General features: G+C 38.7%; 1 protein-coding gene across 3 annotated transcripts in view; it reads left to right on the top strand.

The window, feature by feature from the left end:
• pde3a (phosphodiesterase 3A, cGMP-inhibited) overlaps nt 1–24,576 on the top strand; it is an 89,770-nt gene that overhangs the window by 37,924 nt on the left and 27,270 nt on the right. For all 3 annotated transcript variants that reach the window (XM_079868630.1, XM_079868629.1, XM_079868628.1), the window contains exons 2-3: nt 4,914–4,964; nt 19,133–19,396. In XM_079868630.1, coding sequence (XP_079724756.1) covers nt 4,914–4,964; nt 19,133–19,396 — 315 coding nt within the window. The remainder of the gene's footprint in view (nt 1–4,913; nt 4,965–19,132; nt 19,397–24,576) is intronic.

Genomic DNA, 24,576 nt, shown 5'->3' with positions numbered 1-24,576 from the left:
GATTATTTTAGGTCTATTTATGGTTATTCTTAAACCATTTAGAATAAAAAGCCAATAAAAGATGCTTTAGAGTCCCATAGTAAATAATAATAAATATTATTCAGTAACTATAATTCATTAATATCATTATATAATAATAATAATAATTATTATTATTAGTAGTAGTAGTAGTAAATATTACATAAATACATTATTAATATAGGTTTTTTTTCTATTTATGTTGTTGTTGTTTTTTAAACCAAAAGTAGAATAAAAATGAAGTCCCATAAAAGGGATGCAGGCAATACAAATGCAGTGCTGTACTTCACATACTACTTTAGTAGGTGATGCGGTATTCCATTCATAAAGAAAATTCTCACACACACACACACACACAGTATGCATACTGCAGAAAGAGTAGTAGAGGGTTGTTCCGAACATCACTAGAGAGATGGAGAGCGAGCGCTGGAAGAGCGAGCGTTTGCTGCTAGCGGGACTGCCGGCTGCAGCTCGTTCATGCAATATTAAAGCGCTGCTGCATCATGCGCCTTATTATGAGGATTGCCTCATCTGTCACTTAGTCCTCTGAGAGCTGCGCCATTCTGTCACGACTAGTTCTCCTCCATTCAACCCTTTCGCTTAGAAAATGGAGAGCTCGGTTATTAATGGCAGATTATTGTCTGTCCTCGCTACAATGACGTCTGAATAAAGAGAAATCTCATTAACACGGCCCGTTAGTGTCGGTCCCTGGAGAAATCCTCTCTAGCGAGCGCCGCTTTTGTATCAGGGAAGATAAATATTTGTGAAGATGCTGTTAAATCCAATTTTAGGTGGTGTTTTGTGTTTGCGAATATCTTTCTCTTGCTTTTAAATGGAGGGCAAGTACAGTAATAGTTCAATTATGTGTAAATAAAGGCTGATCTGAGCGAGTGACGCCGCTGGCTGCGGTCAGATGGAAAGCCTTTGAAATACCTTGGAAAATCTCTCCTTTGCCCGTTCTCCTGTGTTTTATGAATAGTTTAATGATTTTAACAGCGGTAGATGAGGGTGGATCTACGTCAGGCTCTGTTATTAATATAGCAGCTAAATGCCACACTGCCGTTTCTGTGAAATAAACCCCCGACCAGAAAGCCTGGCAGGTTTTGTCTGTGCAATGTTGACTTTTCAAAGAAGTGTTTCTCTCTGGAAGTCGGCTGAAAATGCGTGAAAGATGTTTCGTTCTGACAGCAGATACGCCTGTCCAGATGTTCAATCTCTACTAAACTGACTTGTGTATTCTCCTTCACTGATGCTGATGCACTGATGTCCTATTTTCTGATACACTCTCAGAAAAAAAGGTACAAAAGCTGTCACTGGGACAGTACCCTTCAAAACGGTTCTAAAATGTACCATTTAGGTACTAATATGTAGACTTTTGCTACCAATATGTACCTTTGAGGGACTAATATGCACTCTTTAGGTACAAAAGTGTACCTTTTGAAAAAGTACCGCCACAGTGACAGCTTTTGTACCTTTTTTTCTGAGAGTGAATATAATATTGGTCATAACTGAAGGAAAACAGTTCATCATAAGTCTGGGTCTATATAATGTTTGTTGTTGTCAAATAACTGCTGCTAAAACACTTTTTAAGCTACACTGATACGTACTGGGAGGTTCATTTTAGAGAATTAGTTTGTTCAAATGGTTTATTTAAAGGGGGGGTGAATTGCTGTTTCATGCATACTGAGTTTTTTACACTGGTAAAGAGTTGGATTCCCATGCTAAACATGGACAAAGTTTCAAAAGTTAAGTTGTACGTTTGAAGGAGTATTTTTGTTCCAAAAATACTCCTTCCGGTTTGTCACAAGTTTCGGAAAGTTTTTTTCGAGTATGGCTCTGTCTTACGTAAGATAGAGCGGAATTTCCTTATATGGGTCCTAAGGGCACTTCTCCGCGGCCGCGCGCGCACTCGCAGACCAGAGAGAGAAGAGAGCGAAAGCAGTACGTTACCTCAAAGCGCTATGCTCGGCTTTAGGGAAGTCAATGTCACCAAAGAAGTGGGTTTTTGGTTGGCAGGGCAAGACAACCCTGCACAGATTCCCAAAGATCCCAGCGTTAAGGGAATAGTGGATGGAGTTTGTTTTTTCGAAGCATCAACGGAGGTTGTGCACGACTCTTTGTTCCCTGCATTTCGACGATGATTGTTTTATAAACAAAGCCCAGATCGACTTATTTGCAGATCGTCTAATGCTTAAGGATCGAGCAGTCACGGTGAGTAAACTACTTCAAATGTCTCTCTGTGTTGTTGTTAGATCAGTTAGCACAGCTATAGCACACCGCCCACACGGCCCGCCCCCAGCCGCTCGGTTTTTTACGGAAAGACTCGGTACAGCCAATCTTTAACTTATAAATATAATAAAACTAAAGACGTTTTGGAGATATGAAGGATGCAATACTACTCTATAGGTACTCAAGATTAACAGGAGATTGAGTGAAAATGAGCATTTCACCCCCCCTTTAATAAACAAATTATTCAAAAAACTGACACACTCTTAAAAGAAAAGGTTCCATCAGACACTTCTGTCACTCTGATTTTTAATAATTGTTCATGTCTCATGGTTTCAATATACAGCCTTGTAGTTTTAATGCCAGAACTTGCTTAAAGGAGCAGTTTGTTTGTGAATCATCTTTATTATTTATGTATGAATTGAAACCAAGGATTGTGCTCTTAAGAGCCTGTGAAAGGACTTCTTTACTAGCAAATGATCACAGTAATGAATGAATGCATGATGGCAATGTCATGAATGACAGCCGTTGGTTTCCTAAAACCTCGGCTGAGGACACGGCTTGACCCTCGGCCAAAGAGCCTTTACGTAACATTATGTAACCCGCAGCGGCCCGGCCGAGATTCCTCTGATTGACACTGAGTTAACGACAGAACCATTTACAGCCTGTCATAATATCATGCTGTTATGTGAAAGACAGAAAGAAAACTTGCAAAAAGTACAGTGAATGATTGTCATACTCATATCCACGTATCATGGTATTTATTTCATATGCACAAAGAAGAGAGTTTTATTTTAAAGGTGTCTAATTTTGTTTCGTTGGTCTCCTACAATAGGTTTACATGCATCCAAAAAACACTTTAATTTTCTCATAATTGCAGCATCACCTCTTTTCTCACAGCGTCTGAAACAGTTTGATAAAGGATTCGATGTCTCTAAACCCCCGCCTTTCCGGGAGCTTCCTCTGCTTTGATTGGTCAGATGGCCCAGTCTGTTGTTATTGGTATACTCTGCTCTGATTGGTCAGATGGCCCAGTCTGTTGTGATTGGTCTACTCTGCTCTGATTGGTCAGATGACCCAATCTGTTGTGATTGGTCTACTCTGCTCTGATTGGTCAGATGACCCAGTCTGTTGTGATTGGTCTACTCTGCTCTGATTGGTCAGATGACCCAGTCTGTTGTGATTGGTCTACTCTTCTCTGATTGGTCAGATAACCCAGTCTGTTGTGATTGGTCTACTCTGCTCTGATTGGTCAGATGGCCCAGTCTGTTGTGATTGGTCTACTCTGCTCTGATTGGTCAGATGGCCCAGTCTGTTGTGATTGGTCTACTCTGCTCTGATTGGTCAGATGGCCCAGTCTGTTGTGATTGGTCTACTCTGCTTTGATTGGTCAGATGTCCCAGTCTGTTGTGATTGGTCTATTCTGCTCTGATTGGTCAAGGGTTGATTGAGGGTCAAAGTAGACGTTATTCATGGGCAGCCAATGAAGACATAGACTGGCATTATGCAAATTTGTAACAAACCCTACGTAGGTTCGAGCAGGAAGTAAAACTGGAATTACTGATGACTCGTTTCAGCAGTTCAGAATCGGTTCTTTCTTTTGGGAGACAATTGCTCCATTTATCTGTGCATCTGTATCTTTTACATTCACAAACAGCTACTGTATATTACACACTACATGTAGGAATATCGACATGTATATCAAAATAAATTCCTTCGCTGACAGATTATATCAAATGTGAACTATTTTTGAGTTTTCCATGACCGTTTCGCCCAACTTTGGAAAGTCTATTTGTAGTTATTAGGACGTCCTCCAGCTGTGAACACTCCTGTAGTTCTGCTATGCCGTGGTGTTTACATGCAGTGCCAGGTCACATCGTGTACCAGGGAGCTGACGGGATCGAGGGTGGCCGGAGCAAGTACCCTGATTTACAGCCTGTCTCGCTGTATACAATAAACCCAGCCAGAATGCCATTTGTTTGGCTTCCTCTCCCTTCAAACCAAAGGAAAATATTCATCCAAATAGCTACATTTTATTTATAAGAGTCTAGTTTCCCAGGCTTGAGTCCTGAGACTATTTTGGCGGGGGTTGAGAGGGCGTCCCGTGCTCCCCTGCTTTTCGTCCTCTGGTGTTTCTCGAAAAGGGTGCTATTCAATTGTGGGCAACACTTTTTTTTTCTTCTTTTTTTCTTTTTTTTTCGCGACTCTTGAGTCAACGAGGCCTGTTTTTTGCCGCCTGCGGAAACCTCCTACTGTCTGTTAATTAGAGTGTGTAAAGTTTACAGCCTTTGAGGAGCTGTTAAGAGGCGAAGAGCGCAGAGTAAAGGCAGCCTGACTGTGAAATTGAATTATGAGCGTGTGTCACTGAACAAAATGGAAAGTGTGCGAGAGGGGAGAGGGAGGGGGGGAGAGAGAGTGAGAGAGAGAGAGAGAGAGAGAGAGAGAGAGAGAGAGAGAGAGAGAGAGAGAGAGAGAGAGGGAGACATCCCTGGAGGCTCTGATCTCTCTCATTCTCTCTCTCTCTCTCTTTCTCTCTCTCTGTGCTGTATTTTTAGTGAGCGAGGGAGAGTGTGTAGCCTCACTAGATGCTGAATAGTGAATGGTGAATGGAATATGTGCTGCATCGTTCTGTGTGTGTGACTCAAAACATCCTGTGTGTCTGTTCACAGATGCTCCCACAGCAAGAATGGGACCACAAAAGAAGTGCTCGAGGATCTCAGGTCAGTCTCTCTCTCTGTGTGTGTGTGTGTGTATGTGTGTGTGTGTATATGTGGATGATTGAAAAAGAGCTGAAGGATCTGAACCTGATGAAACCTTAAAGAGCATCTCTGGGCCACATTTCACCGCAAAATCAGAGAAATAGAATCATTAAGTCATTAAGATTTTATATGCCATGTGACACTATTTTCAAAACAATTAAGCATTTTTTTTTTTTGTTAAATTTGCAAAGTCTTTCTCATTAGTTTAATTTGAAAAGTTTTTTTTATTTATTCATCATAGTAATATTTGTTGAACTGCCTTTTAGTCGCACTTATTTAAGTTAATAAAAAAAAAGTATATTATAGTCAAAAAATATTGTATTTCAATATTGAGAATATGATGAGAATCAGTGAAAATAATCAGAAAATTATATGAATTTGAATTGCATTATGGAAATGACATTAGAATTTAGTGGGGGGAAAAACATATTTTAGTGGGAATGCATGTTGCTTAAAGTCTTCTGTACTTCTTTAAGCATATTACAAAGTTCAAAAGTTAAAATTGTCATTAATGAAAATTGGAGGTTAATTTGTGCTTAACTGTCATGAAAACTTTAGCAAGTCCAAAAATAGTTTTTTATGCAAAAATATCAGTTCTAATCTTCTGATGTTGTGGTGAAATGTGAGTTATGAGTTGTTTGTTTTGTTGCTAGATCTCTGATTAATTATTATGACCACGGTGTAAATGAATATGTGAGGTGGTGACCCCTATCTGACCTCCTGCTTGTAACCCGGGATATGATGTCTTTTAAACATCATCAGTGACGACATCACACTTGGCAAGAAGAGAGTCTGTCCTGTTCCTGCAGTTCCTTTGAACTTTGCAACTTTGTAATATCCTTGTGTAATTGAAAGAAGTGCATCAGATTTTAAGCAACATGTATATAAATAATGTCACTTCATGGAGGAGGATGTTGTTAAAGAACTACAAGGATACATCAATGGTAAAGTACTATGAATCTGTATTTGTCCTTTTGTTTTGTTTTTTAATCCCATCTTTAGAGTTATGTGAAGACTGTAAAGTGTTACCAATTGTATAAAATATGTAATGGTTAATGGATAATATTTTATTTTATTATATAGATTCAGACATTTGTTGACATATGACCCATAATGATTATTTTGGATGTGTGTGTGTGTGTGTGTGTGTGTGTGTGTGTGTGTGTGTGTGTGTGTGTGTGTGTGTGTGTGTGTGTGTGTGTGTGTGTGTGTTTTAGATTTACTGAGTTTGTGCCCACACTTTTTTTTATTTTATTCAGGAACTCCCTAGTGTGTGTGTGTGTGTGTGTGTGTGTGCACATATGCTAATGTGTTTGCACATTTTATCTAGTTCTCTTCACGGCTGGGTGAGAGCAGGGAGCAGTGTTGACGTCTTTACTGACGTGTTTCTGTACTCTGTGCCCCTGCGTTTGTCCCTTGCTGTTTCTTTCATTCCCAGCAGTCTAACCTCCACCTATTTATGCCTTTGCCTCTGACAGAAAGGAAACTCTTTTTTTCTTTCTGTCGGGTCACTCGAGACTTTGGCATCGGGGCCTTGCGGTGCAGCCCGTCAGAAGGACAGTGATTTCATCCGGGGTCGCGTGTTAACGGAGGTCTGCTGTTTCCGCGAGGGGATTTGCATCAAAAGCTGCTGTGGTAAACCTAGACAGCCAGAGATGACTTACAGCTATTACAGTGCTGACAGAGACATAAGTTAAAGCATAATACACATCAGGGCTTACATGAGCGTGCACCGCACTAGATGAACATGACCTTAGAAAACAGCTGTCAGTCAGCGTGTCTTACAATAGAGCTGTCAGAGCATGCTGGGCCAACCTCCCACAATGCACTGGGCCTTGAGACAACCATAAGGCTGTGAGCTGATAGCAGGAACAATCCACATGAGGAAACAACGCTTGTGTGTGTAATTGCTGTTCTTTGTGAGCGATTTGCAATTTATGTATGTGTGTGTGAGAGAAAGATGTCCCCATTCATGAACTTGTGTGCCGTTTTGTAGTATAAATAGTGGTAGTGGTTTGCTCACACTGAAATTTAAAAAAAGAAAAAGTGCACTTTAAATACCGGGATGATGCACTTAATTAACTGAAAACAACAAGTGTGGAATATTTTTTTTTTATGAACTCAATTGTCGCAGCTTTCCTTATATGGTGGAGGAGGAGGGGCTAACAGACTCTGATGTTGAGGGGGAGGGGCTAACAGACTCTGATGTTGAGGGGGAGGGGCTTACAGATCTGATGTTGAGGGGGAGGGGCTAACAGACTCTGATGTTGAGGGGGAGGGGCTTACAGACTCTGATGTTGAGGGGGAGGGGCTTACAGACTCTGATGTTGAGGGGGAGGGGCTAACAGACTCTGATGTTGAGGGGGAGGGGCTTACAGACTCTGATGTTGAGGGGAGGGGCTAACAGACTGATGTTGAGGGGGAGGGGCTTACAGACTCTGACGTTGAGGGGGAGGGGCTTACAGATTCTGATGTTGAGGTGGAGGGGCTTACAGACTCTGATGTTGAAGGGGAGGGGCTTACAGACTCTGATGCTGAATGACAAAATAACCATATAAAATTATTACACTACACAGTTGAGTAAATAGTGCCTAGTTAGTATAAATAGTAGTTGACCTAAATGTCATGAAGCGGAAATAGCTATCACCTTTTCTTGCCTATTCCCTAGTGAAACGGCTTCTCAAACAAGAACAAATGTGGGCGGGGCTTGATTTTGTCCATGGGGAATTGATTGGATGGTTGTGGTTTGCTATCGGCTGATCTCATGCGAGTGACAGGTTGCCCCAGTTTGGAGGGATGGGGGGGTATTTTGATTCAAGATTATGACGCACATGAATAAAAAAATAAAAAAATGTCCATGGGTAAATCATTTATAATAAATATTGCAATATTAAAATAAAAAATTTGAATTGCTCATTTTCATTTCATGGTGACTTAAAAGAGAAAACGGCTCATTCTAATGTTGTTTAAATTATAGCGCTTCATGTGGGAATTCTGAGAATGCAAAATGTTCTTTACACACCTTTTTGTGATGCAACAATCAAGCTTGAATAACTAGTAGTGTCTGCATTTCAGAGCTTAGTGGCAAATGAATAGTGGAGGCGAGTTGTTTGTGTGTGTGTGTGTGTGTGTATTCAGTGTCTAAGCCGTCTTATCGGAAGGATATCCTCCCCCTGAGGATCGATGCTGCTCTTTCTGCTTCACAGTCATATTCAGGCACACATGGTGTTCATACATATTTGTGTGTGCGTGTGTGTGCGCTAACATAGCTTGCTCTCTTTTCTAATTATCGAGTGGTTTTATCATTTGTCAGTTAAGGGACGTGGTTTTCTTTTGTCTCTGTATCGTATTTGCTGCATGAAACACTGATTAGCACTACAAAGTTCTCGTTGATTTCAAAGTGCAGTCGTTCGTGTGCCTGATTTCTGCCTGTTTTCCTCTTATTGATCTGTGGAAAGCAGCCATCTCCAGGCTCCAATACCTTATAAAGGTGTGGAGTAGTGCAAACACGGCTGATATTTGAACTTGTGACATTGACGAGAGGACAGAAAGTGAAGAAGTGTGAATGTGGTCCTCAGGAGACCTTGCTCTTGCTCAAATCTTTCCCAGGGTGCACTGGGTCTCCCAAGTTGATGTATTGGTGGTGTTAGTGCTCAACCACCTTCACACTCATTAGTAGCCGCCACATTGCGTCACTGCTCATTTGCATGAACAAACTTTTCTCATGTTTCAAATGTTCTGTCGTATTTTGCCCCAATCAAAAAAAAAGAAATGAAATCATTATATTATATTATATTATATTATATTATATTATATTATATTATATTATATTATATTATATTATATTATAGTCACTCATGTTCCCGCATGGAAATCGCTCATTTTCATTTAAATGAAATGACTTCCGGTTGCCTTGCCGCTGCAAATTCACTGTCAGTGTGAACATCCCTTTTAGAGTGAGTGAAGAAAAACTATCAAGTCTCAGTGTGTCGTAAAAAAGTGGGAGTGGGAAGGCGTTTTTGTTGACCAGTTTACCTCAAACAACTATTTATTGGTCTGGGCCCTGAGGTAACGCTCTTTTTGCCTGACTTGCCTTAGCAACAGGCTATTTTCAATATAAATGCTTCCGGTGGCGTATATATATACACTCACCTAAAGGATTATTAGGAACACCTGTTCAATTTCTCATTAATGCAATTATCTAATCAACCAATCACATGGCAGTTGCTTCAATGCATTTAGTGGTGTGGTCCTGGTCAAGACAATCTCCTGAACTCCAAACTGAATGTCAGAATGGGTGATTTAAGCAATTTTGAGCGTGGCATGGTTGTTGGTGCCAGACGGACTGGTCTTAGTATTTCACAATCTGCTCAGTTACTGGGATTTTCACGCACAACCATTTCTAGCGTTTACAAAGAATGGTGTGAAAAGGGAAAAACATCCAGTATGCGGCAGTCCTGTGGGCGAAAATGCCTTGTTGATGCTAGAGGTCAGAGGAGAATGGGCCGACTGATTCAAGCTGATAGAAGAGCAACTTTGACTGAAATAACCACTCGTTACAACCGAGGTATGCAGCAAAGCATTTGTGAAGCCACAACACGCACAGCCTTGAGGCGGATGGGCTACAACAGCAGAAGACCCCACCGGGTACCACTCATCTCCACTACAAATAGGAAAAAGAGGCTACAATTTGCACAAGCTCACCAAAATTGGACAGTTGAAGACTGGAAAAATGTTGCCTGGTCTGATGAGTCTCGATTTCTGTTGAGACATTCAGATGGTAGAGTCAGAATTTGGCGTAAACAGAATGAGAACATGGATCCATCATGCCTTGTTACCACTGTGCAGGCTGGTGGTGGTGGTGTAATGGTGTGGGGGATGTTTTCTTGGCACACTTTAGGCCCCTTAGTGCCAATTGGGCATCGTTTAAATGCCACGGCCTACCTGAGCATTGTTTCTGACCATGTCCATCCCTTTATGACCACCATGTACCCATCCTCTGATGGCTACTTCCAGCAGGATAATGCACCATGTCACAAAGCTCGAATCATTTCAAATTGGTGTCTTGAACATGACAATGAGTTCACTGTACTAAAATGGCCCCCACAGTCACCAGATCTCAACCCAATAGAGCATCTTTGGGATGTGGTGGAACGGGAGCTTCGTGCCCTGGATGTGCATCCCACAAATCTCCATCAACTGCAAGATGCTATCCTATCAATATGGGCCAACATTTCTAAAGAATGCTTTCAGCACCTTGTTGAATCAATGCCACGTAGAATTAAGGCAGTTCTGAAGGCGAAAGGGGGTCAAACACAGTATTAGTATGGTGTTCCTAATAATCCTTTAGGTGAGTGTATATATATCATTTATATAACATTTTTTGGACAAAAAATACATTGTGCCTACTACATGTGTTTCGTAGCACAACTAAATTTTTAATGAAAGATTTTTTATTTTTGATAACTGCATAATTCCAATATTTCTATTTGTGATATTTCACAGCTGTGATACTATTATTCTTAAATATGAAAGATATTCAGAATAAAAAGGGGTAGATGTGTCCAAATTTTGATTATGTAGTATTTGACTATTTTTATTTTATTTTATTAATTTTATTAATTCTTTTATTTTTATATTTGTTTGTTTTTATTTTAATTTAAAGTTTTAGTAATTTTGTTGTTTTTGTGTAGTTTTTTAAAAATATTTCTATATATTAAAAAATGTGACTTTTTATTAGTTTTAGTTTTTTAAGTTTTTGTTAATGTCTATATAGTTTTAAAGTTTTAGTTTTTAGTATTCGTTTGAGTTGTTTTATATATTCAACTTAATTGAAATGAAGGTTTTATAGCTGAAATAAAAATGTCTTTTTATTTGTGTAATGAAAATGTTTATTTCAAGCTTCCACTGAGGTGTCACTCATAATCCAAAGGGATCCTCAGGCCAGGTCTCTTTGTTTTCTCAGGCATCAAATGGATGTATTTTGCTGTCATACAGTATTTCCTGTGAATCACGCCGTGTGTCTGTGTGGAGAAGGAGATTTGTGGCGAGTCAGGGAAGCTCAGAGGTTGTGTAAATCACTAGTCCACTTATGGATTTATCTTCATCTCGATCACCTTTCCCAGCCAACTCGCCTCATACAACGGCCCGGGTCGGCTTAAAGCGTGTATTACGATGACAGAAAAATATGTTTTTAACATTTGGACGGAGAGAAGAAAAAATGGAACGAGATCAAATACAATGTTTTGGTTCAAAGCTGGAAGCTCATTGGATTCAGATCATTACCTTTGGTAACATTGAGTCAAGAATAAAGACGTCTGCATCCAACATCACCGCAGTCAGACGTCACAGAACAAGAGTTGAGCTCTTGGAATTTGTGGGACGCCACACCAAGAATCTCATGTAACCCCATATAAAAACCACCTCATTTTTCAACAGTGCACAATATTGACGTGGTTTGTAGTTTATGCACCAAACAGAGGTTTGAAAACACTTGGCTCTTGCACATGGGTGAGAGTGTCAAAGCGATGTGACATAGACTCCTTCCGCCAATTCAGTATTGTGGAGTGAAGAAGCCTTTAAAATGCTGCTTCTGAGAGCTCTTTCCACAAGCTGCCATTAACATTCTTGTGTTGTGAGGTCCTCCGGCAGCTCAGTTCATTCACAATTTAGTCGTGCTGTAATTTTTATGATGCCGTTGTGACACATTGGCTGTTAAAACTGCCGTCGTGGGGCGAGAGCCATGCCGAAACACAGTCAGTGTGGTGCTAAAGAGCTACGACTGTTTGTCACGCTTGTTTTGTGTCACTTCTCATGCTTAAAAACTCATTTCCATGCACAAACATAAATACATTCCACCGGCCAAGACTGTAATATCATTACGTTCTGGAGCTAGTGGTTAAAGATCTGGGTTGGTTGATGATTTAAGTGTGTTTGAGTGTTTGTGCATGTGCCTTGTATACCACATATATATTTATTTTAGATTTATGTACACTGCCATTCAAAAGTTTGGGGTCAGAATGATTTTTTTAAAAAGAAGTTAATCTTTTTATTTATCAAGGATGCAGCAGTAAAGTCATTTTATAATGCTACAAAAGATTTTTATTTAAAATAAATGCTGTTCTTTTAAAGTTTAGCAAAGAATCATGAAAAAAAAAAAATTCAACATTGATAATAACAATAATCGGAAATGTTTCATGAGCAGCAAATCAGCTTATTAGAATGATTTCTGAAGGATCATGTGACTGAAGACTGGAGTAATGATGATGCAGAAAATACAGCTTTTAATCACAGGAATTAATAAAAAATGTTACTATATATTCACATAGAAAATAGTTCTTTAAAATTTTAATAATATTTCAAAATTTTAATCAAATAAATGCAGCCTTGGTGAACATAAGAGACTTCTTTTAAAAACATAAAAACTTGGTATTTTGACAATTTTGTGTGTAAAAGTCTGTTCAAGCGCAAGAGGAATAAATTCGGTGTTCGAGCGCTGTCTGAAACGTGCCTCTCTCTCTCTCTCTCTCTCTCTCCACACGAGTCCTGATTTTCGCCTCTTCTTCCGCGTTTAAAATCGCTTGAATGTGTAAATTTGCAAGACAAAACACTCCCGAAACTTTCACCGTGGGGTCTGGTCCGTACGGATCACGCGGATTAACTGCGATCCATTGCACCCCTATTAACGAACACACTTATCATCACGATTGCTATCTTACCAGAGATGGAGAATAACCCTACTCCAGTAAGTAAACGTGTCCCTGTCCCCCAAAATGTTGGTCCTCAAAAGCGCTTCCCTCCATGATTTCTGATGCGCATGCTTTATTTTCCCGACGCATACGCACCAGTTATGTGCACCCCTGCCTATAACTATTATTAACAATCTATCATTATAAATGTTTTTTGTTTTTTTAGGGTGAAATATGCTTACTATGCTTACTATTAAAAACTCAATCATTTTTTATGCAAAATATAATTTAATTTTGGGGTGATATAGGACCCTTACATGTTCTTTACAGGTTTTGTAATATACACTTGAGCACACTTAGGTTGTGTGTATTGTGCGAACTAACAGAAAGGGCTCATTGTTGTTATGGTATTTTGACGGAGTGAGAGAAACACCTCAGCTGGTGTGGTGTACAGGGTTGTTCCTCTTTCATGCCTCGCTGCATCTGTTCTGCCCGTGGATGGAGCTTTACCATCTGCGTGATGCGGTCTCGTGTGTGTGTGTGTGTGTTCCTCCGTAGAAACACGTGCCTGCGCATGAATCAAAGCCCTCGCTCTCGCTTTAATGCTAAAGCACATTCTCATCCCATCGGACGCTGTGTTTTGAATGCACATGCACGGAGACTAATACCATGACTCAGCATCTCTCTGTGCTGTGCTAAACAGTTGTCTAGTGTATAAGCCCTAGTTCACTGTGATCAATGAGACGCTATTAGAGGACTTTTCCCTCCCGGCTGTCCTGATGTGTGTACCGCTGCTCACAATGACCAGGGCGGATCAATACTGTTTCCACCAGCAACCCTCATTTTGTTCCCTGGATCTGTTGTTGATATCACCTATGCACACACACATAAGCACACATACACAATCACACTAATCCGAGGACATTAGCCGTGGAGAGAGTCCATTTCAGTCAGGTAATGGGCAGATTTCGCTATCACAGGATGTCGTAAAGGTTGCGCTGAAGAGCGAGATAATGTGTGCTTTTTAAGGCCGGGCTCTCTGGGTTCTGTCAGCCGCTCTCGAAGCGAAAGTGCTTCAGCAACTTTCCCATAAACACCTCTCTTGTTTTAGTCCGTGATAAAACACACAAACACTCATGTGCTAAAGTTTAAGGTTCGGTTTTATGGCCCATTGTTTGCACTGAGCATCTTCATGTTTGGCTGACTCATGTCTCTTGATGTTTTGATAACGGATTGAGACAGGAGGAGCGAGAGAGGAATAAATGTAATGAAAGGAAGGAGCTGAAAGACTCCCACGCAAGGAGCGATGTTGTCTCAGTCCACTTAACCTCACTTTCCGTGCGTTCTATATTTAATCGCCCTTTTACACTTCCCGGCAGTCCGTGTGTGACCCTAGTGGAGGACCGGAGAAACGCAAAGAGTTTCTGTGGACAAACACTTCTCAAAAGTCTGTCAGGAACATGCGCACACGTCACATTTACCACAGCAGAAAAAGCTGAAGGATAAACAAATGGAGCCTACGTTTTCATATTTACAAACATATTTACTGTCAATTTAAAATATGACTGTAGTGCAGTAAGATATGTTATGTGTGTGTTTAAATATTTATTTGTATATTACTAGATATATATATTTTTTTTTTGTAAATATGTATTATATGTCCTGTATATTATTTAAATATTATTGTATTAATATAATGTATTTTATTTTCATTTCCAATTTTTACACCTAATTATATATATATATATATATATAATTAGATGTAAAAATGTTATTACTATATATTAATATATGATTAGTCATATTAATGATTAATATGACTTAGTCCGCCAATGTGGACAATCATAATAATATATGATTAGTCATTAATATGAAACAATATATTAATAAGATTAGTCATATTATCATGAAAATGTAAGCATATTTATTACGCATATTATTATTTATTATTTGCAATTTTATTACATACATGTATTATATATAATTTAAATATTTCTAGTATATAAACATGATTATGTATTATACATTAATGTATATATTAGTGTTGTATTGATTAATTGCGATTAATCGTATCTAACAAAGTTTTTGTTTATATGTGTATATATATATTTTTTTATTATATTTATATATACACACACACAAAATATATACATACACATATATTATATAAAAAAAAAATTATGTTAGATGCAATTAATCGATATGACAGCACTAATATATATTTGTATATACATAATGAGTGTATGTATGAATATAATATATATGTATATAGAATGAAGAGTGTGACTTCTACATGTTTTTGTGAGATTCCCCTCTACTCATAAACAACAACTGAATCTGAGAAAGGTCTGCTTTTTTCCACAAAGGGTCACTTTGGGTCGTACAAATGCCCCCTGCTGTGGGTCGTGGGGTCGTGACCCTCCGTTGCAGGAGAGGAGAGATCGTGAGGTCACAGCATTCTTCTTCTCATCGACATACAGCTCTCATTAATACTTCACCACACTCATAACTCTCGAGCGGTGCCAACCCTTCACGGCTGATCCTGTTTCCGACAGTTAAAGCTGAACCCAGCAGCCATTCTTTTCCCAAATATGCACATTGGCGGACAGTGTCTGTGTTTACATACTGTAGTTTTACAACCCAAACGTTTTGCGGAAGCTCTCGTTCCAAGTCCCATCTGCCTCTCACTCAGTTTTTTGGCGTGTAACAGTGGCTAACTCTGAGATATGTAGCGTAGCGTTGTGTACACATGCTCCACATGTTCTCGTCGTAGCCTGAGTGACGGATGTCAGAGGAGTCCCAGAACGCTTCTGTCACACTGCAACTCTCAGTGTGTTTGAGTTTGTCATTCCAGTCGTGCTCTTGCTTTGCCCCGAGCGCAGTGGCTAATAACGCTCCTCACTCCAGGCTTGTTCAGTCAGAGGGAGCGTGAGCTACGGCGCTGCCATGTGAACTCACGTTAGTGCTGACACGCCACACGCCAGCCTCTGTGTGATGCTCACAGCATTTCCTTTTAAATGCACACTAAAGCAAATGCAAAATGCTAAATATCCTCAGAAATGTTAACATTCTGTTCAGGCTGTGTTTTCAAACCCATGCATTTGCATAATGCATCATCTGTCTATAGCACAAACACATGCAGTTTTTGGGCATTAAAGTGTATGCAGAAAGCTGCGGTACTGTCATTATGGGTGCTCTAATTATGAGCATAATCATAATAACATAATCACAAAATTCTGTTTACAAGAGCTTGCACTTAATCGCAGTACTGCTGTAATCGCATTATGAACGCAGCTGTTATGTGTGTGACCATATCTGTCTGCCAGTGCAGTGTTTTTCTGATGCTGTTATGTGTTTGTATGGATTAAGCATAACTCGATTTTTCTGGAATAGTACAGGTAATATGGTAATATGCCAGTCTGAACATACTGTACCAAATTTGGTCACAATCACACTGCAGTCAGAAGTATCTGTGTAATTTTGCCAAAGCTTCAAGCCCAAAATGGCCACATGATTTTAAAGCATTTAAACCTGGATAAAAGATTGGAAATGCAAGAATACTTGTGATGTGGCAACAGAAATGTTCCCTTTTGCTTTGTGCCCAGGTTAGAATTATTAGTATTATCTAGCCCTCGTGATCAGTTTTAAAGCAGCTCTACTTAATGTTTCTTTTATGTAATCCAAGTGAGGGATTTTGTATTATTCACCAAGGGTAGTTTCCTGTGACCTCACTGCGAGGAGCGCGTTATCCGAGAAAATCCGATACAGTAAGATGAGACTGAGCACTTGTGTGTGTTTGTGTGTTTCATACACAAACAGAGACCCGCTGACGCGAACTCGTTGCCATGGCAACAGCTCATCCGTCAGCCTCACGTGCGCTGTGCTGTCAGAATGAGTTTTTGATGGAGGGAAAACATGTAAACAAACACACGCGTCACACACACATCAGTATCATGCATCCCGCTTTGTTTTGTATAAATATGAGATTTTACAGAAGATGCTGATGTTGACAGAACAGATTATCTCCATTCAGACTGTCTTTTTAAATGTTTTAAGTTATTCTTAAAAAAATAGTTTCACTAATTTATTGTGAAAAAAAAAAAGTCAATACTACTCGTTCATTTTGTTACTTTTGTTTGCTGAGATGATTGCCATTGTCCATACACTGAAAAAACATTTTTTTAAAGTTATTTTAAATGATTATACTTTATCAGTATTTGTCTCTTCTTATATATAAAATATTATTTACATTTTGTCAGATTTATACTTGCCAACAAAAAAATACCAATGTTGCAGATAGATAGATAGATAGATAGATAGATAGATAGACAGACAGACAGACAGACAGATAGATAGATAGACAGATAGATAGATAGATAGATAGATAGACAGATAGATAGATAGATAGATAGATAGATAGATAGATAGATAGATAGATAGATAGATAGACAGATAGACAGACAGACAGACAGATAGATAGAAGGAAACTTTTCTGACAGCTCATTAGGCATTAATATGTAAATGTGGATGGCTGTATGTTAATGTATTCGTGGTAGTGAGATCACATGATTATTTCTGAATGGGCCATTTTTGCAGTTTAATTTGAATAAATGGATGTGTACACAACTTTGCTTGGATAAACTGATTGAGCTAGGCTTCTGCTGGCTCCTAAATGTGTTGTGTATCGTGTCCAGTTACTTCAGCTAAAGCAAATGAAACACAAACTCTTGAAATAAATATATTTAGCCTATAAATTTTGCAATTCCGTTTGATGACTTTTCGAGGTGCAGAAATGACACACGTGAGCTTTAGAGAGCACTGAGGGCTTATTTGGACTTTGAAATGAGGCACGTTCTGTTAGCATCTGAACATACGCTACAGCAGATGCTGCCTGTCGTGAAGATGCTCTGAGTTTTGAAGATCTCTCTCTCTCTCTTTCTCTCTTTCTCGAACAATGAACATCCACGGCCCAATATGAGCAGCCCTCAGGCCTAATGCAAGTCAGTTTCTCCTTCCTCCATTAGTTATTCTCTGTATGTGTCATTCCTTCATCTGCTTTTGATGTCTCTCTGTCTCTCTATCTTCATTGTGTGTGTGTGTGTGTGTGTGTGTGTGTGTGTGTGTGTGTGTGTGTGTGTGTGTGTGTGTGTGTGTGTGTGTGTGTGTGTGTGTGTGAGATTAAACTGCATGCTCTTCTCTTGTCCTCTTTCTGTCTTTCATCTGGTTTCTCCTGTACTTCTCATGACAGAAACAAACACTTGCGTCACGTCTTGGTTAACCCAGCTGTTTCCTATACATTTGTTTCATGTCTAATAAAATGAGGTTTATGAGATTTCACAGATGATGCTGATGAAGAAAGAGCAGATTATCTAAATTCAGACTGCCTTTTTAAAGGGGTCCTATTATGCTTTTGTACATGTTCATCTCTCTTTAGTGTGTAATGTTGCTGTTTGAGCATGAAATATTTAGTTATTCTCTATATCAGTGTCAGTGTTTCTGAACTCCATGAAACGCCTCCATTGTAGTCTTGAGTTTCTTCCGGGAACGAACACGTCACAATATTCCTCATTTAAATAATTAATACGCAGAATAAAGGGGCGGGGCCTGGTTGAGTTATTAGTGTGTTAAACTGGCGGTTAGGGTAAGGGGCGGGACATTTCCCAAACACACTCAAAGCACTCGACCAATCACAACACACTGATCCAGCCGACCAATCAGAGTACAGTGTGCTTTTCAGAAGGAGGGGCTTCATAGAGACAGGAATTAAACAGAGCGTTACTGACAGACTGGGAAGAGAGGAGCCGCAACAATGGAGAAGATGAGAAACATTTAAGCATGAAAATCTATTCTAGTATTCTAGTAGAGCCTAAACACAAAATCAAGACTTTGTAAAAGGGTATAATAGGTCCCCCTTAAATATTAAAATTCATTATTAAAATAATATTTTCACAAATTATTTATGAAAATGGTAAAAAAATTAAAAGTAAAAATGAAAAGTCAATAATAGTATACAGTGAAAATATTTGAATAATTGAAATATTAAATGAATATTAAATCATATTTAAGTGTGTGTGTGTGCGCGCGCTCTTCATGCTCTTCTCATGTCCTCTTTCTGTCTTTCGCCTGGTTTCTCCTGTACTTCTCATGACCTCCTTCTCTCTTGCCCTGGAAATCTCTCTCTTTCTCTGTGTCTCTCGCTCCCCCGTGTGTGTAGCAGTGCGGCGTCACTCTCTGCGTGCGTCAGTGTGCCTTACGTCAGCCCTGCATCGCGTCACCGGCGAGGTGCGGATGAGCTAACGGTGCTTTTTCTCTCTCTCTCCCCCCTTTGTCTCTTTCTCTCCCGCTACCTGTGCATTTAACTCTATCTCTCCCTTACACCAACTTACCATCTCTCTCTCTCTCTCTCTCTCTCTCTCTCTCTCTCTCTCTCCTCTCGTCCAGTCTTCGGGCACCAGTGTGACGGTGGACATCGCGGTGATGGGAGAGGCCCACGGACTGATCTCAGATTTGCTGGCTGACCCGTCCCTCCCCCCCAACACCTGCAGCACCCTGCGGGCCGTCAGTAACCTGCTCAGCACCCAGCTCACCTTCCAGCCGCTGCACCACCGGCCGCGCCTGAGCCCCCTGCTGGCCTTCAGCGACGCACACACCTGCTCCGACTCCGAGGAGCTGCCGGAGAAGGGGGAGAAGCTGGCCATCCCAAAGGTAAGGCCACACCCTCTCAGGTACCAGGATTCGACCCTTCGCTAAGCCCGCCTTAAAAATACAACTAACCAATCTGACCTTTGCAGCTGTTGCAGCCCCGCCCACTTTTTTCAAATTCCATTCCTTTTTTGGCACCACTTATGTTAACAATAGTTTAACATGGACTAACGATAAATAATACTTCTACAGTGTTTATTAATAATAAGCTTCTGCTTCATCCCGCTCCTTTTCGAACATATTTTAATTAAATACGTTATAGTTATTACTTTTTTAGTTCGGTATGTTGCAACATACTTATTGTATTTTTATATTTTATTTTATTTGTATCTTTTTTGTTGTTCGAAATAAAAAAAATAAAAATAAAATTAGTTCATGTTAATCTCAACATTTACTACTATATTTTTTAAGATTTTAAGAAAGTTGTATCTGTTAACATTAGTTAACAGATAGTAGTATAGATAGTAGTTAATGTACTATGAGCTAACGTGACATGAATATTTTTATTAACTAACATTAACAAAGGTTAATAAATGCTGTAAGAACATATTGCTCATTGTTAGTCTGTTAATGCATTAATTAATGTTAATAAACAAGACCTTATTATGAAGGGTTATTGCTTTTTTAAGTCATGATTAAATGGAAGTAATGACATATCTTTTCTTCCATATTGTGCTGAACATGGGAATGTAAAAGTAAAATGTGGGGCGGGGACTTGATTCTTTGCATCGATTGTTGATTAGGTGGATTAAATGTGGGCGTGGCACGATTGGAGAATAATTTAAATCGCGATATGGCTAATGTGATTATTAAACTCCGAAAGGCTATGATTTAAAAAAAAAAAAAAAAAATTGAGTGCTGGACATTTCGAAGTAAAAACGTGGCGCTGTTGCAGTTTCTACAGGCTTGTGCTTTCAGAGCAGTTCACTAAGCGCCATCTACTGTCAGAGAGTGAATTTGCTTTTTCATTCAGCTGGTGGATCGAAAAGAAGCTAATGTGCTCTATAAAAATCTACACAATTAGGATATACACTCCTGGGCAAAAAAATGGACCACACCCAAAATGGCTAAACACTATTTTAATTGTCTTAACCACAAATATTTGGTCAGGAAATTAGCTACATTTAAGCAAATGCACTACTTAAAAAGACCACAGAAAGACAGTTTTTGGCAGATTATGGGAAGTTGTGTGTGGATTGATGAATCACAGTGAGTTGCATGTTGCATGGTGATGCTCCAGAGCGGCGGTTTCAAAAATCTGCTGTGAAATATAGTAATAAATGCATCTCTACCAGTGAAGCATGAGGAAGAGTGCCATTGTGTGGAGAGCCTGGTATTGGTGAGCTACTTCACTGTGAAAAGTCATTTAATGATTTGGAGTACAGGACAATATTGCAGAATGGCTTGCTTCCCACAAATGAAAAGTTGAAAATATAAGTGAATATTTGGTCTCACATTTTTAAGTACAATCAACTTGGACGTTTAAGTCATTTTAACTTAAATTACATTAAATTACATTTTTTTTTAAATTGTTGAATCTTGTATGACTTGTATGAAAATTGCTTAACTTATTTTGATGAGTCAAAGCAATGTAAAAATATATGTTGTCATAACTTATTGATCATATCATTTTTTACAGTGTTGAGTGTAACAACACTGGCTCTTCTTCCTGTGAAAAGCTGTCTGCAAGTTGGGGAAGGCTATTCCATGCTAAGTTACTTTATCTACAGTATTTGTGCAATTCTTGCTAATTTCCTGACCAGTGATTTGTGATTTTAAAAGACTATTAAAAGACCACTAAATATTGTGCCCTTTTTTTTGCCCAGGAGTGCATATATCATATTTTAAATGAATATAAATAGAATCATTTATAAATTTGCCTTTCATGCCTTTCCTTAAAAAATGGATGAAATGTGAGGTTTACCATTTTATAAAACTTTTTGTTTTCGTCAAAACTTTGACTTTGTATTAATTTTGTTTGTGCAGGTTTTAAAAAAGGTCTTTAAAAGCCTTAAATATAATTTTAAAATCCTACAGATACCCTTCATTGATTAAACATTACAAGGTTGAATAAAATTTGTATAAAATAACACATTTGCACAGACGAATTGTTCACAATACATGCATTTTGAAAGTAGATTGAATAGGGTGAATTTTTATTTCATGCTGACTTTAAAAATTCTTCTGTAAAGAATATAGCCATGAAAAAAAATCTACCAACTTTTCTTCTACAAATTTTTATTTTGCTTTGATGAAAAAATTTATTTGAAAAAAGTCACTATTTTATTTATGAACTACGCATCCCATGAATCATTTCAAATGATGTAACTGAATCATAAATGATGGTACAATAGCCTATATTTTGTTTGAGAGTGTGTGGAGGCTGATTCTGATTGTGTCATTTGCAATGCTTTCTCTATGGAGAAAATTAGTGTAATACTGTTCATACTTCTGTGTTCTATTATCAGCTTTTGGAGTTCTATAATGGAAATATATGGAAGTCTGTAGTTTTAAATGGAATATACAGTATGCACAAATACAGTAAAACATACAGTACAGAGCATATTTGCTCAATGTCGATTCATTTCAGTATTGATAAGACTCATAGAGCATAGTGCCATCGTGAATGTGTTTTTAAACACTTTTTTGATTCTTCAGTTCATAAGGACACTACTGGCAAATTTCTTTAAAGATAAGTCGCATATAAAACGCTTTGACATGCCACAATTAATTCCAGCCAAAGTAAGAGTAATATCCAGTCACTTTATGAGCCAATTTGACTGAAGATCATGCTGTTCACAAAACACCTATGGGACGTTCTGTAAAGCTTGTCCAGCGGGGAGCAAGGCTTAGCGAAGGGTCGATTAGGCTTCTGTTTTTCCGAAGCTATGTTTTTACATTATTTTCTGCAGCGTAATTTTTGAATAGCTCGCGTTATCTTGCCGTGAAGACTTTCAGACAAAAGAAAAAGACGCCATTGTGTTTAATGGTTTACTGCCACGGCTAATGCTCTGTGTTTTCATCACACTCACACACACACACACACGTTCCGTCCTCATTCACGCCAGCATGGCAGGTCTCTAATGTAGCGGACAATGACGCACATTCTCACAGAAGCCTTTTAATGTTTCACCAGCACTGCAGTTAAAAATGCATGCCGGCACTTAAAGAGTAGGTGAGGCTAAAGTCACTATGGGCCGGTGCACAGCTCTCCAGCTCTTTCCCATGCTGCAGTGCTCAGCAAACAACGTTAGGAGATGTTTATTAACGCCCATTCATTACACCTGGTCCATATGTAGGTCACACCGCACTACGCTCCGATAGTGAACAGAATTCAGAGCTCTATTATTTTTCCACAGCATATATAACGTGATATTTTGGCTGTGTGAAGAAAAACACGAGCGAGTCTGGTTCTTTAAGCCGCGTTTTATCTGTCAGTGCTGCAGCTGTGTCAACAGCAGGGATATCGGCATGAAGCGCAAGGAACGATTTCGCTTCCACTGATGGTGACACGATTCATAGAAGGTCACGGCGCGCGGCAGCTCCTCAGAGGAAATGCTTGTGGCCTGTCTGGGTGTCCAGTTTGGCAGCGAGGCGTTAGCTTTGGCCTAGACAGGAAACGGGGCTTTTTCACGTAAATCCCAAATCACTTTCCCTGTGTATTTTAACTCGAAAAAGAAAAACACTTTTCCTAAGGTGTTACATTTCTGGAGACTGCAGCTCTGCTGACTGAACGTCCATTTCTCCGAAGCCGGTAAACATGCAACAACTGTGGGTCAGAAACTGCGAACCTTTAACGCATTATACATGCATGAGCTCCCCATCTTAGAAAGTACTATTAAGATTTAAAGGCTGATTCCTCCAGTATTTTCCTACTTTAGGATTTCGAGCGAGTGCATACCTGTGTCCCAGACGTTTAAAATGCTAATCTATTCGAGAACTAATAGGAAAAGAAAGTTGTTGAACTGACCGGTTCACTGCACTCTCAGGGCCTGACTGTTTGCTGCATTTTTTGTTATATATATATATATAGCTCAGCCCTAATAAAAACTATGCATGTATCTTGATATTTTTCAGCCTTTAGAATGACATTTGATATATTACTGTATATTGATATATTACTGAAATTTCTCTGAAATGGCTTAAATGTTTTTCTTTATAAGTAGATTGAAAATGTTTAATCTATGAGGTAAAATGAAGTATAAATCTAATCAAATCACTAAGTAAACACAAGGATGAAGCATGTTTGATCATTTTGTATTATATACACAATTATAACAATATAAATTAAAAAAATATATATTATTACCTACCTGGAGTTTTTTGCAAGAGTTTTTTTGTTTAATATTCAAGAAAAATGCTAAATATGTTTCAAGAGCAATTTCACATCTCTTGAGGATTTTTTTTTTATACCTGCAATCACTGGTATTTTGCTGTAAAATGACAAAATGATAACCATGGAGAACATTTATTCTGTGACCTGGAGTTGAGAGTGTGATTTGAACTCCTTGTAGGAATCTAGTTTGCACAAAAATGCTTAAATGGTTGCTGGAAATGTTGCACACACTGTTTCAATGAAAAGGTGTGAGATTGTGTGGGTTGTTGCTTTGCTGTTTTCTGTTGGTGGTCTGACTCTGAACTGGTGCTAAAGGATCCATTTAAATGAAGTTTGTGATATGCAGATAAACGGTGTTGATGCAGCCATATTGGCGAATCCTGCAAAACCTGTCACAGGTCATGTTGCATCCCAACATTAAAAGTCAGAACAAGTAAAGAATTATGTTTTCCATAAAGAACGCTCATTTAGTAAAAGTACAAATAAGTAATATATTTTTTTTATAATTACTACTAGTAGTACACTGCAAAATAATTTTACTTAAGTAAATGTCTTATTTTAAGAATGTTTAGATATTTGTAAAGGAAAACATGACAAAAACACTAAGAAAATATTTTTTTGCAGTTTAGTAATAATAATAAAATAATCATTATTTAAATCGGCATGAAGGCAGCACAAAAAAATCATGATGTATAATTGCTTTATTTAAAAAAAATTATATCACTATTTATTTTGCATTCCAGTAGAGACAATACGGTTTTTAAAACTGATAATTTTGCAATATGGGAAAGAATTTGGAGGGTAAATGTCTTTTTTTTTTTTTTTTTTTTGCTAAATAAGTTTAGTG

The sequence above is a fragment of the Squalius cephalus genome, assembly GCF_949319135.1.
Source record: "Squalius cephalus genome assembly, chromosome: 4".
Taxonomy (NCBI): Eukaryota; Metazoa; Chordata; class Actinopteri; order Cypriniformes; family Leuciscidae; genus Squalius; species Squalius cephalus.
This window is presented reverse-complemented; position numbering and strand designations above follow the sequence as displayed.